General features: G+C 46.1%; 1 protein-coding gene across 3 annotated transcripts; it reads right to left on the bottom strand.

Annotated features, from left to right (window-relative positions):
- Positions 1–1,762: 1,762 nt before the first annotated feature.
- LOC109786569 (U4/U6 small nuclear ribonucleoprotein PRP4-like protein) lies at positions 1,763–7,587 on the bottom strand. Of its 3 annotated transcripts, XR_005754189.3 has the most exons (6): positions 6,768–7,583; positions 5,447–5,900; positions 5,128–5,325; positions 4,953–5,034; positions 2,076–2,318; positions 1,763–1,992 (listed from the first exon to the last, which is right to left on the bottom strand). XR_005754189.3 is itself a non-coding variant. In XM_020345144.4 (5 exons), the coding sequence occupies exons 1-5, from the start codon at positions 7,466–7,468 to the stop codon at positions 2,224–2,226; spliced, it is 1,530 nt and encodes a 509-aa protein (XP_020200733.1). In that variant the 5' UTR covers positions 7,469–7,587; the 3' UTR covers positions 1,763–2,223. The 3 variants fall into 3 exon arrangements, 2 of the variants coding, with proteins under 2 accessions (XP_020200733.1, XP_020200739.1); XM_020345144.4 differs by having other exon boundaries at positions 1,763–2,318; positions 6,768–7,587; XM_020345150.4 differs by lacking the exons at positions 1,763–1,992; positions 2,076–2,318 and adding an exon at positions 2,845–3,424 and having other exon boundaries at positions 6,768–7,574.
- Between the last annotated feature and the right edge of the window lie 9,754 nt (positions 7,588–17,341).

Genomic DNA, 17,341 nt, shown 5'->3' with positions numbered 1-17,341 from the left:
AATGTCTTCTTGTGGTTCGTGTTTTCTTTGATCTTACTGTTCTGGTCAAGATTTATTGAATGTATTCTAATGTATCAAAAAACATTGATGAAGTAATATAAGAAATGAGGCGAAAAAAAGTACGCGGACGAGATGCGCCATGCGTTGGACGCACAACCGACGCATGAAAAAATCCGGATGGACACCGTCTCATTGCCACCCCCAAATTAATGGCCCACATCAGCCTAATATCCGATGTGGGTCATTAATGTCGTTGTATTACACCATGTATTGATTATGTATAGCAACGTGTGGGCCATTTATTCCGTTGTATTACACCAGGTACTAATAATGTATACTCCCTCCTTTCCGGTTTATAGGGCTTATCTCAAAATTTTACTTTTTCCATTTTATAAGGCTTAATTTGGTTGTTTCCCATCACATGTTCAAATTTCAAGGTGCATTAAATCATTGCATGCAAGTATTAAGAGAAAATTGACCAATGCATGTACTTTATGCATGCATGCATGTATTGCAATTAATGCATTGATAAACATAATTTTTTGAGAAAAACAGGAGCATTAATTAGGTGCTTTTGCAAACTATAAAAAGTATTCCACCACTCACCACCTACCTTGGTTGGTGAGATTTTTGAATTGAGCCCTATAAACTGGAAAGGAGGGAGTATATAGCAAGACCGATTGTGTAATGTTCTTGTATTAAATATTCCTTGATCACGAGGTTGTGCGGCATCGTCCAGATTTCAGGGGCATTTACCGACAGGTTCCGAAAGTACGCCTCCAAGTTTGGGTTTTTTTTTACCGACGAAAGGGAACTGTTTGACCAAGTTTTTTGGCCCACTCTTAAACTGACTGTATTTCAGATTTTTTTTTTAGAAGAGACCGTATTTCAGGTAGGCCTCAAGTGCAGTGACCGTATTTCAGGCAGGCCTCAAGTGTAGTGACGGTGGGTGACTAAATGAAGAGGTGGAGAAGAGAGAAATCATAAAAAAAAGGCTTGTCTTCTCTTATTTAAGAGAAGACAAAAAAGATCTCTTAGTACAATATGTCTCATCATATTTTTAGAAATAGCTAGTTATTGAAGATAAGGCTAAAAGATGACTCATTATAGATATGTCTTTTTGCCATCTCTAAATTACATGCAAGATTTAAGATAAAACTATTTTATCAATCATTATACATGCCCTAAGCCCATTGAACTCCTACGCATGGGCCAGGACCCAAAGTACATCGATTGCCATTACTGAAAACACGAAGATGAGAACAGAAAAATTGTGCCACGTGCGACTCCCCGAACTCAAGATCACCTTCAGATCAAGTGCACCAGCAGACTTCTTTTGGCCCTCGAAACAAATAGCCAAAGCTCCGAACATTCCCCAAACATTATTTATATATGGATGACGTTGTTGAATTTTAAATAAGGGCTTAATAAGTGTCACACATATGGTAGACATGAACACATGGCAACTCCAAATATTTTTTATGAGAAATTTAGTGATACAAGGATGGCAACTTTAGTTGTCCAGCTTTTTATATTATTATTATTATTGGTTTGTTTTTTCTTTATTTAGTGATACAAGGATGGCAACTCTAGTTGTCGAGCTTTTCCAATTATTATTATTTTTGGTTTGTTTTTTCTTCTCAAATGGCAACTTTAGTTGTAACGTACGTTTAGGGCCTGAACGCTTTGTGCCACACATGTGGCAGTAATAATTTGAATTACGTGTGGCACTTATCATTGGGTTAAATAAAGGGGGTCCTACTAAAAAACAGCCTTATTTTGGATTACTTTTCAAGTAGTACATTGCAAGTTGCAACTGCACTCCGGTTTCTATTTGCGGCAAGCGTACATCATGAAAATAGTACATTTTACAAGTATGAAAATTACATGGATGCGCCATATACTTCTTCCAAACTTAAGAACTTCATGTTTTTGCCAGAAAGCCCATTTGTTTTAAAGAACTATATCGAGTCCAAAATCTTAAGAAATACTCCCTCTGTCCCATAATATAAGAGCGTTTTTTACACTAGTGTAGTGTAAAAAACACTCTTATATTATGGGACGGAGGGAGTACTTATGAGGTACATTTGTCAAGATTGTGCACAAGGGTTAAGGGTTATAGACGCAGTAAAATAGCATCATCGAATGTAAAGAGATTGGACCGACAGATCAGCGAAAGGACAAGACTAGCACAGCCTGTTTCCAGCAAGTGGAATCAATGCCTTAATCCAACTCCATCTCATTATCCCGCGCTGTGCCTCTGCATGACCAGATCTTTATAGTTCTATCATGTGAAACAGTCACAATCTGTTGTCCATCTGCACATATCATATAGATAAACCATTAATTAGATGTTTAGTTTGATGCTTTGGTTGGAGCTTGGCAAGTGAACACAATACTACGAAGTCAATCTCTTGTATAGTAGACAAAAATTAACTTTATTAACTATAGAACCTATCAATATTGTTCAAAACATTTTCATATCAACAATAAACAGTCCAGAAGGGTGATATTTTCACCAAATATGTCATAGAAGAATTGCCGCGATGGAAAGGAACACAATCAACAGAGGCAAAGGGAGCAGTGCACCACCAAGCATGAATAATCAAATGACAGGACCATAATATTGTGGATGATTAGAATTAGTAGAAGTATAAAGGTCACACATTCAAATAATAACAATTGAAGGAAAACAAGAGGAAGAGTAACGGGTGTCATGCATTTTATGAGGTGGTACATCTTGCAGCTTAACTATTCAAAGAAATGTTATGGCGCTGCTAGAAAGAGGGCGCGAGAGGGCCGGCCGGGGGCCTTTTTGCCCACGGCCGGGCAAGAGGGAAGGGATTTCCTTCTTAATTCTTGCTTAATTAGATTGATACATTTTCTCTCTTTATATAGAGAGGTTTACTTGACTCCCAAGCAAGGCTTACTTGACCCCTAAGCAAGCGACCCTTATCTCTAATTAACCCTAAGACTAACGGGCTATACCGCCAGCCCAGGCCCATTAGACCCATTACGTACTCTAACACTACACCCCACCTGGACATGCAGCTTGTCCTCGAGCTGCAGCCTAACCAACTTATAACCATGACTCGACGCAACACAAACCCAACACCTAAAAACAAGCCTTTTACATCTCGACTTGTTTTATTACTCTCAACATGAAATGAACTGGGACGCTTTATTTTGGACCCCTTAACAAAAAAACACCATCCGCACGTCGGACGTGACGTGCACGTGAACAGCCACCTGGATCCCATGGACACCATCTGGACAAAAGGAGTGCATGTGTATGGCCACCTGAAAGTGGTCGCAAGAGCGACCAGCAGAGGCGCCCTCGCGGCGGCCGGCGGAATGCAGTGGTGCTACGCGATGCGCTCCTGTCGGTGACACCCTGCCTTCTCCCCGCCGGACGGCTCTTGATCTGCACCGCACAAAGAAGAGTGAAGGTATTGCGATGGAGAATGATGAGGAAGGGTGTGCCCCCCCAACCGCCGATGTCGCAGACTCGAAGGTCGCTGCCCGCGGGGAAAACAATATGCCCAAAATCCCCGATGCAGCGGACGAGAGCGAGATCCTTTGCGCAGCGAAGCGCGGCTGGGAGGAGCGGCAGCTGCAGACCACGCATCTCCCGCACACGTCGACGCGCTAGGAGGCCGCGCGCAGCAGCCTGCAGCCTCACCGCCGCCGACACGTGACGGGTAGTGATCCAAGCCGGAAACGGTGATGGCGACGGCGGGAACTTGATCTGCTGGATGGGGACGCCCTGGGGAAGCGTTGATGGCAATGGCGGGAACTCGATCTGATGGATCGGGACTCCTGCCGGCGCGATCGATGTGGGGCCGAAGCTGACCAGCGCTGGCTGCTGCAGTGGAGCGCCGAGCGCGGCAGAGGCCGCCAGGAGCGGCGGCTGCCATTGCAGCCAGGGCAGGGCGGTGGTGGCGGTGGATGGCAGCTGCAGCGGCTGCTGCTGCGGCCCGGCAAGGACGCCCTAGGGCAGCAGCGGCGGCTGCTGCCACTGCAACCAGGGCGGGGCGGTGGTGGCGGTGGATGGCAGCTGCAGCGGCTGCTGCAGCGGCCCGGCGAGCGCGGCGGAGGCCGCCTAGTGCGGCGGCTGCCACGGCAACCACGGCGGCGATGGGCGGCGCAGCCGGGTGCGGCCCGTAGGACCCGGCCAAGAACAGGCGGATCTCTTGGACCACCTGGGTTAGGTCCCGCAGCGCCCCGGACACCTCCTCCGGGGTGAGGACTGCGGGGGCGGGCACGACGGAGGATCCCGACGCGGGCAGGAGCGGGACGACGGTTGTGATGGTCGCCGGAGGCGACGAGGTGACCGGCAGCGGAAGAGACGGGCTGGGCGGCGGTGAAGACATGATCGAACCGAAGCTAGCTGATACCAAATTGTTATGGCGCTGCTAGGAGGGCGCGAGAGGGCCGGCCGGGGGCCTTTTTGCCCACGGCCGGGCAAGAGGGAAGGGATTTCCTTCTTAATTCTTGCTTAATTAGATTGATACATCTCCTCTCATTATATAGAGAGGTTTACTTGACTCCCAAGCAAGGCTTGCTTGACCCCTAAGCAAGCGACCCTCATCTCTAATTAACCCTAAGACTAACGGCCTATACCACCAGCCCAGGCCCATTAGACCCATTACGTACTCTAACAAGAAAGATGGTCAATCTTAGAATCTTAGTTTAGCCGTTTTCACTAAATAACGGCTGCTGGTTCAGAAAAAAGAAAGTCCTACTAGTATAAGACAATCTAGAGTGCACTATGTAATTGTTGTGCTGTAAATAAAGAAACAAGTGAACAGTAAAAGATGTGAATGTGAATGATCCGACTTGTTTCTTAGTGTGACAAGATAAAGAAAGGACTAAATTAGTTATTCTCGAAGAATGCACCACACAAATAATTCTGCACACAAAGAAGTGTAGGTGCTTAAGCAAATGGTTACCTCCACTAATATCCAGACTAGTAACCTTTGACTCATGGCCTGCCAAGCATTTAATTGGTTTGTAATCCCGAGTTGACCATAGCTGGAAAAATATTTAAGATGAGTGAGCTAAGTAGGGAGAGAAGGGGGGGGGGGGGGGGGGGTTATTTCATCCAAAATTGCGTATGATGCATACCGCTGCTTTAGTGTCATAGGAAGATGTCGCTAAATAATAACCCTCCTGGGGTTCAAATTTCACATGCGAGATGAGACTCTTATGTGCCGGTATAGAATATAACATTTGTCTGGTCCTCAAATCCCATATTCGACAGAAATTGTCTTCGCTTGCAGTTGCAACTAGATGACCATTAGGGGAGAAGCCGACTCCTAGGACCTGAGAGAGAAAATAGAATCATGTCAGTTTCAAAAAGGAAATATATTCCACAACAGATAGTCGGATACAGAGACCACAGAGCAAGTAAGGCACTTGAGAAGTATCCATGCTGTTAACTTACAGGTTTCACATGTCCAATGAGGGTACAGTACAATCTTCCTGACCTTAGATCCCAAACTCGAGCATTCGCATCAAGCCCACAAGATGCAGCTAAAGAACCATCTGGATGAAAACTAACACCATATACACTTCTGCTATGTCCCTCTTGGAGCAGAAGTTCAGTTCCAGTATTGATGTCCCACAATCTCCAGGTCTTGTCAAAGCTAGCTGTACCAAGGTACTTTCCAGATGGATGAAAAGCAACGCGAGCAAGACGATCCAGGTGGCCATCAAAAGACATTAGGAGTGACCCATCACTGTTCCATAATTTGGCAGTTTTATCAGCTGAGGCTGTCGCTAAGCAGTTATCAACTGGAGAGAAGGCAACATCAGTTGCACGTTCTGTATGACCTTTCAGGGTTGCAATTTTAGTTATCTGTGGCATGCTCCATACTTTGAGTATCCCGCTCCAGGAGCTGCAGAACCAAGAGGAACAAATAGTTATTTTTACTAGGAAGGAAGAAAAGGGGATTAGGTGCTGACGAACAACTAATTGCACATGACATTGCTAACAATGAAATACTAACATAGACTCAGTTGTGCATCTTACGTTTACCAGTCTTATTTGGTGTGAGTGTGAGCAAGAACTCTCGCAATTTATCAAATCCAATTAAGTATTTATAATCTGAGTATAATGGAGATGCAGTCCGTGCTGCTAGGATAAATGCTCCACACATTGCCAAGACAGCAGTCCACCTAAAATGGGCCTAACTAATATGCAGAATACCAACCTTTGTTTACCAGGAAAAGAAGAAACTCTGGTCCTGACTTCTAGACAGTGCTGTCATATTGAACACTAAAATTTCTAGTTATACTAATAGAAAAAGGACTGGCATTAATTTAGCTCAGAAACTATCATATACCAACATTTTGTTGCAATAGCATCAAATTCATCCCATATCTCTTCATGGTGAAATAAAAATGCAATCTTTAAACGTGTGCAAGCTAAACCTGGCTGGCTACGAAAGCAGTTGGCAGTTATCACTGATGAAGTGCTCAAGCAAATATGTATGGATAAATGCACAAAAAATTGAAGAAACATGGGCATCTGTTATGATAAGCATCGATTCAGATTGTTTTCAGTCATTAAAAACCTAACATACAAGAAATCTTACTCACTAGACTATATATGCTCAATCGCAATAGCCAAACCGAAATTAAGAACTGAGCCCAAATAAGACTATAATAATGTGGTGTACAGCTTTAGGCAAGCATTCCTCACTATTCGTCTCATACACAAGCAAACAATGCATTTTCAGATATCTGTTATTTTGAAGACGTACCTTGTGGCGAGCATTGAGGCATCGCGGGAGAAGGAGCAGCCGGTGAGCGGGCGGTCATCTCCAATCTCGCTGCACTCAAGCACGAAGTCCCCCGCCTGCTTGACAACAAGGTCGGCCTCTGCCTCGGGGTCCTCGTCGAGGTCAGCGAGGCGGCGCTTGGCCCTGTCGACCCTGGCCTTAGCGCGGGGCAGTGAGTACATAGCTATATCAACGCGCGCCTGGAGCAGTTGGTTGGTCCCCTCAGTGAAGAAAGGGTACTGGATCTGCTCCATGTCGTCGTCGTCGCCCGGGGCTCCCTGCTCGTCCTCCTGCACGCGGAGGAGGCGGTCGAACTGGCCGTCGGCCTCGAGGCGGACCATGAGTGCGCGTAGGCGGTCGCGGCGCTCCATCTCGCGCTCGCCGAAGAGCGTGATGGGCTCGCCGAGACGGCGGAGGCGCGCGCGCACGGCGGAGTCGTTGGTGGGCACGGCCATGGCGTAGGCGCGTCGACGCTGCAGGAGCTCCTGTACGGCGCGCTCGTGGCGCTCCCGCGCGGCGCGGTGGTCGTCGGAGACCTCGTAGTCGACCTCGTCATCGTCCGCAGCGGCGGATGTGGAGGGTGGGACGGGGATGGGGATGGGAGCGATGGGCGGGTGGACGGGGAGGGGAGCCATGGGAGGGGTGATGGCAGGGGGGAGCGGCCCGGGGTTCTCCATGGACATTAACGCTGGGGTTTGGGAATTGGGACTAGGGTTTGGAGCTGCGAGGCGGTGGTGGTGGCGAGCGGGAGCGACCGAGAGGGAGGGGGGAGGGAGTGTCTCTTTTGCTTTAGAGCAGCTAACCACCGGACCGTGACGGCGCTTGGTACTTTACTAGTTGGCGCCCCCTCCAGAGAAAGCTGTCCCCACGTTTTCATTTAAAATAATATATAGAATTTTCACCTTCGTCTAAAAAACATCTTAGAAAAAAAATCCTCAACTTTCATCTAATAAAAGAAGTAAAAAAAGAAGAAGAAAATACCACCGTAGCCTACCAGCGAGTGCCACTTTGCATAACCGTCAATTTAGAAAATACCAGAAGTCCTCACCTCTATCTAAAAAAAATACATTTAAAAAATAATTCACACTTCATCTAAAAATCCAAATGATTTCTCACCGCGACCTACCAGCTTGTGCCACGTGTCATAGCTGGTTGACTGTCCTTCACGCGTAACTTATTAATAGGGACCAAAAATTATGTTGTCCAATTTATTTTCTATGTAAGAAAACAACTTATATATACTTTTTAATTAAAACTACTTATACCCTGATATATCATTTTAGGCATTGCAATCTAAGTATGCACATCATCAATTAGCTAAAGATAGAGTTGATTTTAGTTTCTTAGAGATAAATATAGATGAGGATGCTCTGTTATGTATGGTTTCAAGTTTATGAGTCCCAAGACCACCCAGCTATATATAAATTTTTTGTGGGAAGCTATATTTAGAGCAAGTACAATAGGATGACGTAGGCGGGCTATAAGAGATGCCATGTCAGATTTATGTCTAGGTGGAGGAGAGAGGAGAGGAGAGATAAGAGAAGCGGGCTATGTACAAGCTTACAGACGGCTCTAGCACGAGCTCCAACACCCTTTGTGAGAGGAAAAAGTGGGCCATGTATTAATTGTATAGTATACTAGTACGTGTAAGTATTGTATGAGTGGGCTATTAGGTTAGCTACAAGTGACATGGCAACTTCATATAGCCGATTGTTGGCTATACTATTAACCATGCTCTTAAAGTCTTAGTCGCCCTCTTATTAGGGAAACACTTATGTCCAGACGTCCGACGCGCTACATTCTTCAGATCAGTCCTATGTCGTCCATTCGTATTTTATCTCACGGCTGAGCAATGTGTAAAGACTTCGCGAGGAGCCCACTGCAAATTGTTCGATTGCTGGCCCCACGTCCCCATAATCTCTCCCTGTCCCCTAATTAATCGGCCAAATCAACTGAGCCATCTCTCCGGCCCGTCGCTGCTCATCCCGAGCTCGCCATTCTCGCTGCCGCCCCGGTTCTCTCCCCCAACATGAGTTCCTAAGGTGACCCTCTACGACATCCACTCGACCTCGTCGGTGTGTCGTCCTGTCAGCCGGCCGCCCGACGACTGGCCCACGACATGCTCACCGACACATCGCAACATCCCTCGCCGTCATGTTTATCTTCTCCAGGATCGACCCCTGTTCCACCTGCAGTTGTGTCCTTCCGTCCACCTCGCCGGATTGCCATCTCGGTGTAGGAGCAAGGCCAGCACGAGTGGAGTATATTAGGATTCCCCCATCCCATCCTTGTCTGACCTAGGTTTTGGATCAACTCCTATTGATTCCTAGTTATTCCTGGTTTGCTTGTTGGTTACTAGCATAAACGTGTTCTGAGGTTAGTGTATGTCAATATCTTGCTTTACTCCTTATGATGTGCACTCACACATTGATGCAAAGCATTGGTAATTCTAAAATTCAAATTTTGTGCTTAGACAATTTACAAGGTACGTTCTGTACTTTATGAATATGATGCTTCCAAACATCCATGCTTAAGATGCATCATAATCCGGCTTCACTGCGTAGAATTTGTGGCATTCTAGCCATGCTTCTATTTTCCTTTACTCTCTGTTATTGATCTTGAGATTGCAAGAAATTGACATTTCCAAATATCCGTGCTTCCTAAGCATCGTAGATGTGTTTCGGCAACATCCTATGTTCATACTTGCCGAGAGTTTACCTCATAATTTATTCGTCATGCACAGCCTTATATTATGTATATGATCTTATTAGCAATCAAATTATAATGATTCAAGTGTGCCTTACATATATGTCTAATAAAATGAGGCTATTTTTTCCCTACCAACCATGCTTCCTACTGAAATTTCTAAATGCTATGCATCTATCGTAATGATTTTTTGCTTCAACCATTGTAAGTGTGTGCTACTTTGTATCATACAAATATTTTACTTCAATCATTATCAAGTACTAGTGTATGCATTTACCACTACTAATGTGTGTTTCAAGCATTGAGAGTGCTGCTACTGCTAGTAAATTTATTGTGCAAACATTTTGCTTCTTTCAATGATATATTTATTTTGCATCAATCACTTAAGTGTGTGCTTCCACCTTTCTCACTGAATGCTATTATACATAATTTTTGCCACACTAGATTCCATTGATGCTTCTTTGTTTTCAGCATAACCCTGATTGTGTTGTAATGCGCTGAATGCATACAAGCCGAGATTAACCAGGCACTGTTGTAAGGTGTCAGATATACTGCGTGCAGCGTAGAATGTCCTTGCCATCGTGCTTGCCCAAGGGTGGATGTATCCTAGGAGTTTCATCCACCGTGCTATTGCCATTTGCCAATCAGATCTTTTGTAAGAATTAATCATTGTTCTTGTAGCAGTATTGTATAAAGGATGCAATATATTGGGGGAATGAAACTCTAAATAGCTGATCAGGAAACAAGTAGCAGAAGCAATGCAAACATGTCCGATATGACCAACTGAAATGTGTATTTTGTGTGTGTGGAAATAAGATCTATTATAATGGCCAGGAAGCATGTAAAATCATTATTGCAGCCATTTGCTTATTGGCTTAGTATGCAACAATGCAATATTGTAGTAGGAAATATGATGCAAATTCTAGAAACAAAGAAGCACGAACAGCTATTGTCGGAAATATAGATGATTGCTGATGTAACGTCCCTCTGAAGCATGCCTACATGAGATGGAAGCAATGCACATCTTAAACATTTGTTCTAGAAAACTATGCCTCGTCATCATCGTACCTCTCTCACCCAACTTTGTGCTCCATATGGCATTGGTGCAAGATGTGAGGTCCCTGCATGCTTGAAGATCATGTTGTGGAACCCGATGTTGTTCTTCGTCGTGGAAGCATATTCTAAGCATATGGTAGTTTGTTCATCTTGAAACACATCTCGACATGGAAAGCATGGTCTCCACTGGTCAAAAGCACATGTCTGGCTCTTTCGAATCACATCACCATTTTGTATTAGAGCACGTATAATCACGAGATGGAAATATATTTTCCCTTCAATGGAAGCACATATCTATTTCCTTAGAAGCAATTTGATTAAAAAATACTTTGATCAAGAAAATTGTTAACCAGATGCAATTTCAGTCCTCATAGACACAAATTGTTGAGTCACCGTAATATGATTTCGTTGCGTTGGCTGCAACCTGTTATGTTAGAAACATTTTTTCGTACTACTAGACCAAATGAGATGTGGCATTGGTTTGTGTTGCGAAGCAACAAACCAACACGATCTGACGTGGATTTCAGAAGCAGTTAGGAAACAAAACGTAATTAGCGGAGACTGTCGGCCGTAAGGAAACTAGTACTAACCGAGTGTGGGTTACGGGAGCAGTTTGGAAACACTCTATTAGTGGCCATAACTAATCGTTTGGGCCTAAATCAGCAGATCGGACGGATGCCATGCTTCTTATCTAACGGTCTGCGAGTAGTCTGATAGAATGGGAATTGTCAGTAGTCTGATGCCACAAACTCATCCACGAGCTCGCCACGACGGCTACCTCCGCCACCATCGCTCCCCACAAAAAAAAATCTGCGACGACTACAACTCATCCACGTCGATGATGCGGCATCCCGCCCCTGTGTGCTTCGTCGTTCCCTGATCTCACCATTGAGCTGGTAAACCCCATCGCTGCTCCAGTCCATCACTAGACCCTACCCCATCACTATCACTTCCACCGCACTGGTGCGCCATTTTGGCTAGGCAAGGAAGATGTGTGCGCATCCTAGGCGTCGGCCGCTGGTATTGGTATGCACCCAGCCGAACTATGGTCAGATTCATCTAGTCTTTCATCCATTTTTAATTAATTGTTATGATTTGCTTTAGTTTTGATCTGAGTGTAATTTTGCTCCCACTTCGTCTACTCAGGCCCTCAACAACGACACCAACTGTGGCATGATGTTGAAGGTGGCAGCCATAGATGTCCCTTGTTCCAATGATAACGACCATCGTTAATCTGTAAGAAATCGGTCTTCACCTCGTCTCATCTCCCCTAGTTGATTCATTTTTTCATATCAATTTGGTATATACACAAAGTTGCTGAATTATCAACTAATTTTTGTGGTAATTACATGTCCAGATTTGTATGCTTCCGATTGAGAATATTAATGTTGCGATAGCGTTGTTTTCTATACTCAAATTTTCATGCTTCCCATCTACAAATTGCTCTCCGCACCATCCTAAATTCCTAATCTAACCTGGGTTCTGACCCAGGTATTGTTCTTTTTGTCGTAGGGATATTTCCACTGTTGAAGCATTGTAGTATGTAGAGGTCTTATCCATTTATCTTCGATTTGTTCAACAGATTTTCCTAGCTCGATCGCATGATCACGGACTTGGATTACAGGAAGCAAAGAAGAAGTTCGTAAGAAGCAACACATCTGTCCATATGGCGATGGTGCGAGGGACAAGTTCCTCGCACTTGCATCACCGTAGTAGATGGTGTGGTGGTGCCAACCACAACATGATATACTCCATGATACACCACATCGGGATGTCGTCCCCACAGTAGTTGGACGTGACACCGTCCTAACATGGACGCTCAACATGCATCAGGGAGGATCATCAAGCGACAGGAGCTCGTGCGGCTGGCCACATGAAACCACGCCTCGCATTCTCAATTGAACTACTTTGATTTCAACGAGGAAGTTAGCTAGTGGTGCATTGCTGTTGCAGTCTTTCTCCGTTCATGTCACTCCTGGTTGATGCCGTTCACCATGTGACGATGGAAGGAAACACACTCACCATTGGAAAGAAGCATGACTATCATCACAAGGAAGCATGACTAGCATCAGTGGGAAGCATGGCCAACACTGAAAAGGAAGCATGTCGGCCATCGACTTGGTGGTGTCTGGAATTGTTATTTCTTTGGACGCATATGTTATTTCTTTGGATGCATATTGTCGTTTCTTTGGAAGCAATAGTATTTTTGGTTTTAAACCAATGTAGTTTCAATGGTAAATAAGTCTGCTTGAGAACAAATATTTGTTTCCTCGGAAGCAAATTAATGGAACATTGGAAACAATTTACTGTCCTCTATAATACATCTTCATCGTGCCACAAACAAAGAATAGACTGTTGCACTATACATAAGATTTCGCCAAATCGAAAGAATCTCCGATTAACGTGGAAGCATGAAACAGAAGAATGGTTCAATTCCTAGTCCTTACTACCACACAAGTACTTTATGTACACAGTTCAATGTATGCTACTATGCTTCAAATTTTAGTAAACCATGTTTCCACCTATCATAATATGTGCTTCCTACCTAGCTCACCACCACACAAAGTGCTTCCACGCCCAAATAATATCACGCACAAGAAGAAGCTATGGAATCGGAGCACACACGACGGAAACAACGAGTATGAGAAGATAAGGCACAAAGTTTTTCTTACACTCTAATCATGCTTCCTACAATGGTGGTGCATCACGCTTCATACATGGCTGGATACACTTCTCGTTGTACATTAATCAGTTATGCTTCCATCGGTGTACTGTGCTTCAAGCACTCAGATTTTGAATAGCCTATGCTCCAATGTTTTGCTTCAAACGTCCAGTTGTTAGAAATAACAAACAAACTAGAATCTATATTTGGGAACATAAAACGGATCTTGGAGGAGTTAATTAGTAGGACGGGTTTTTTGGGAGCATTTAATTAGAGCAGATTTTTTGGAAGCAATTAATAAGGAAAATGATAAAATCAATCAAAGACTTATCTCCTAATCAGGTGGAAACTGCACGTGAGAGGGCATTCTAATCCAACTCTCCAACACTCTCCTATCCAATGGCTATGGACTAGTCTGATAGGTGCAAATTTGCAGTAGTCTGATGCCTAGCGCTTCCCCTCTTATTATACATGTTAATCCTTGTTAACCTGTAATTGTCATGCTGTTGTTTGTCTTGATTGCTTTGGTTGCTGTGAGCTTGCAAGTACATTCAATGTACTGACCTGGCGTGTCATGCTAGCTTGCAGTTCATGCCGGATATGATTGCTTGTTTGCCGTGGATTCCTTGTTTGCGAGCTAGGATAAGCATTCCAGCCAGAGTCCCTGCGGAGTGGAGTTCACCACCGTCGTCGCTTTTCCGCTACCAGTAGTCATTCCGCTGCATCGTGTTGTTCTGCTGCTTGAATGGAGCAACCGTGGCAGGCGTAGTGTCACCGTGCCGATGTAATCCCCTTGTACCCATATAGATTGCAATACAGAGCTGATTTGTTCTATGCTAAGCAGTGCCGTATTCCAGAAGACTTCTCCTCGACCTCTGGGCTGGAATACGGGGCATTCCGGTTTCTCTGAGCCGGGGTGCCACAGTGGGGTCCTACTCGCTGCCGGGACCAGGCTTGACGGTGGCGTGGGATCAACGCCTTTCACATCCCATTGCCGGGAAGGAGGTGTCGGGGCTCGGGAGAGGTGGGCTGAATGGCGGCGCGCTGTATCTTCTTTGTTTCCCTTGGCGGTCGTCTTTTCCACCTTGGGCCCGGCCCGTGAAGACGATGAAACCACTGGCTCTCGATTGCCTCTCTTACGAAGGCGGCGCCACTGCTCTAGGGCCGGGGCCCACTTCGAGCCCTTCCTCCTCTTGGGGTGCTTCGGCCCCCTCAGTCACAGCAGCTCAGTCCCGGTAGCCTCTGCCCCGATAGCTTCAGCACCTGGCAGCCGCGGCCCCTATCGCCTCAAGACCAGCTATCTCTTCATAGACATGTTCCTCGTCTAAGGAATTGTCGTCACCCTCTTCATCATCATCACCAACTGCCCTGGCAGCCTTGTGCCTTTAGGCTTCTTCAATCTGCGTATGTACTCTTGCTCTTCTTTAGTGGTGCCCTTGGTGAAGTCTGTCTTCTTCCTGGCGGCCTTCCCCTCCAAGCTAGAGGCCCATTCCATCTCATCCTCCAAGTTGGGCAATTGCCATTCTGCGTTGACCCCATTGGTGTTGCAGTCTCGCATCCACTTGAGGATTTGGTATATGGAGGAGTTAATATGCAGCGAAACGATCCTGGTCGGCCTTGTGGAACAGTTGCTCACACAACCAGGCATGGCTCATGACTGTTAGATTGTTGCCTATGCCAGTATAAAGATGCATCCAATCTGCGGCATTCTTGTAGTCCCAAGCAAACCGGGCCCTCCTCTAAAGTGGCGCAATGCTGCGCCGGAGGAACTCGGCTCTCACATGCTCAATAGTGAGCCCGACAGCTTTGAGGCAGGAAATTCTATTCAATGTTGTTCAGAGGTTCTCGCCAGTGGCGCCCAGGTCGCTCTAATCCTTGCCACGCACCACACATTTGGTTCGCGGCAAGTAGAATGGAAGAGTCTCTACTTCCTGAATCCAGCACCAATCACCCTCCACTCCTCCCACTTGCCGTGCAATTGCCCTCCAAGGTAATCCTAGTATTCTCTCTTCTCGCGCGGAATCCGAGATATATTCCCCGAAAGGGATTTGTCCTCAATGCGGGGGATATAGAAGTGGTGGACTAAATCCACTTTGGGGACAACTCTGACAAAATCTTCACACATATGAGCAAAAAACTACCATGAAAGTCATCGCATTGGGTGTAAAATCCAACAAGCGAAACCCAAAGGCATGCATCATGGCGCTGAAGAAATCAGAGAAGGAGGGAGAAAGCCCGCAATAAAAGTATGTGCAGAAAAAGGGATATGAGTCATCTCGAACCTTGGGTCCGTCAAGGAGAACAACTTGTGCTCCATGGCCTTTGGTCACCCTCCCCCACATATAGGCATACTTGTGGATCAAGGTATTGCCATCCAAATCTAACGGCGAGAAGACCATGTTCTCTTGCCGCCGCTGAGCCAACGCCTCTGCCTCTTTCTTCCTCTCCTCTACTCTCGGGTGCTCAGGCTTGGACGCCTACTTCCCCTTTATGATGCTCTTCTTGCGCCCCATTTCTTCGGGCAGAGGAAGAGGAGAGATCTGGCATGGTATGGAGAGTATGGTGGCGGCAGGGGCGGTTTCCGTCGTAAGGAAGAAGACGAAGCGGGCGGGCGAAGGGTGTGAATGAGTAGCACTCCTTCGCGTCTGCCCTTTTTATTGGGGCCACGCGAGGGGGCTGGCTCTCCACTGTTTCCCATGCAAAACCACCTTTAACAGGCGCACTACCCAGTAATTGCTGCAAATCCACAATTCCATGACCTGCAGTAACTGCGTGGGATGGACGTGTGATTGATAGGTCAGTAAAATCATTAATGAGTCGACAGCAGATTTTCGCCGCGTGTCTATGCACTATTTGGGCCTAACCCAACGACACTCGCGGCATGTATGGATCAGGCCCGGGGGTTCCTGTCCGTGTACACAAACATGGTTATTTGTTACCCCTTGACTGGTGCACAGACTTGTGTGGCCTCCAGGGCAAACTGACGTTGCCGGGCATATCAAGCTCAAGTACAATCAAGTTAACCTGAATGCACGCCAGGAAAGGCCTCCCTTGCCGGGCGGGCAAGCTCGGCAAAGTCGAAGCCATGCCTGGGGCCAAGACTAAATCACCCCGGCAAGGCTCCTGGGGCCGTCAAGACAAGAACCACTACAAAAAAATACACTTCCGTGATGATACGTGTTTGTCACAGTAGGTCGCGTTTTTTGTCATGCATGTACATCCATGACGATTTTATGACAGAATCAAGATAGTCATACCTGTGCTGTCGTAGAAGTGTTCCATGCCATTACCAAAATTATCATCACGGAAGTGTGCACTTCCATGACGATAAATCGCGGGTCACAGAAGTGCTTTCGTCAAGGGTGACCGACACGTGGCATCCACCGTAACGGAACGTCGTTAAGCTATCGGGTTGGGTTTTGGATCCGATAACCCGTTAACAGCCCCGACCAATGGGGATTTTCCACGTGTAAAATCATCATTGGCTGGAGGAAACACGTGTTGGCTCATCGTTGGGACAGATGTCATCCACTCATTGGACAGAAGGCGCCTATGATACGTCAACACGTGGCACGGCCCAACAGAGGCCCATTCCTGTGAAAAGGCCGACCGGTTTGACTTGGTCAAAAGGTGGCGGGTCGGCCCATGGAAAGCCTGTTAACGGCCTGTTCGCATATAGCCCATTTACAGCCCGCTAACCCAAGGCCCGTTACGCCCTATCTGAATTAGGCCCAGTAGCGTCATCTGGGCCATCCAATATGATTCCAGCCCGTTTTCACTTCTGGCCCATGTATGGCCCATGACGTCTTTCGGCCCATATGAGGCCCTATGTAACTCTTGGCCTATTAACGGCCCGTGGTGAAACTGGCCCGTAATGAACAGTGTATCACTTTACACCCATTAACGGCCCATGGTGAAACTGGCCCGTAATGAACAGTGTATCACTTTATACCCATTAACGGCCCGTTATTCCGTTGGGCCGTTTCCAGCCCATGTTATCTTTCGGCCTTCTTAGAGCCCATTTATTCTTGGGCTCATTTCCAGCATTCGTTTACTTACGGCCCGTTATTGTCATTTTTTGCTTGTGGGCCAAATTCAGCCCGTGGTTACAGTTGGCCCGTTTGTGGTCCGT

Source organism: Aegilops tauschii, chromosome 4 (genome assembly GCF_002575655.3).
Source record: "Aegilops tauschii subsp. strangulata cultivar AL8/78 chromosome 4, Aet v6.0, whole genome shotgun sequence".
NCBI lineage: Eukaryota > Viridiplantae > Streptophyta > Magnoliopsida > Poales > Poaceae > Aegilops > Aegilops tauschii.
This window is presented reverse-complemented; position numbering and strand designations above follow the sequence as displayed.

What these genes read in the sequence shown, in the direction of transcription:
- LOC109786569 (XM_020345144.4), bottom strand. Translation starts at nt 7,468, where the DNA reads ATGTCCATGGAGAACCCCGGGCCGCTCCCCCCTGCCATCACCCCTCCC. An exon ending in GCCTCAATGCTCGCCACAAG is followed by an intron (nt 5,901 to 6,767) that starts GTACGTCTTCAA and finishes TTGGTTCTGCAG; the next exon opens with CTCCTGGAGCGGGATACTCA. An exon ending in TAGTCTGGATATTAGTGGAG is followed by an intron (nt 2,319 to 4,952) that starts GTAACCATTTGC and finishes TGATATGTGCAG; the next exon opens with ATGGACAACAGATTGTGACT.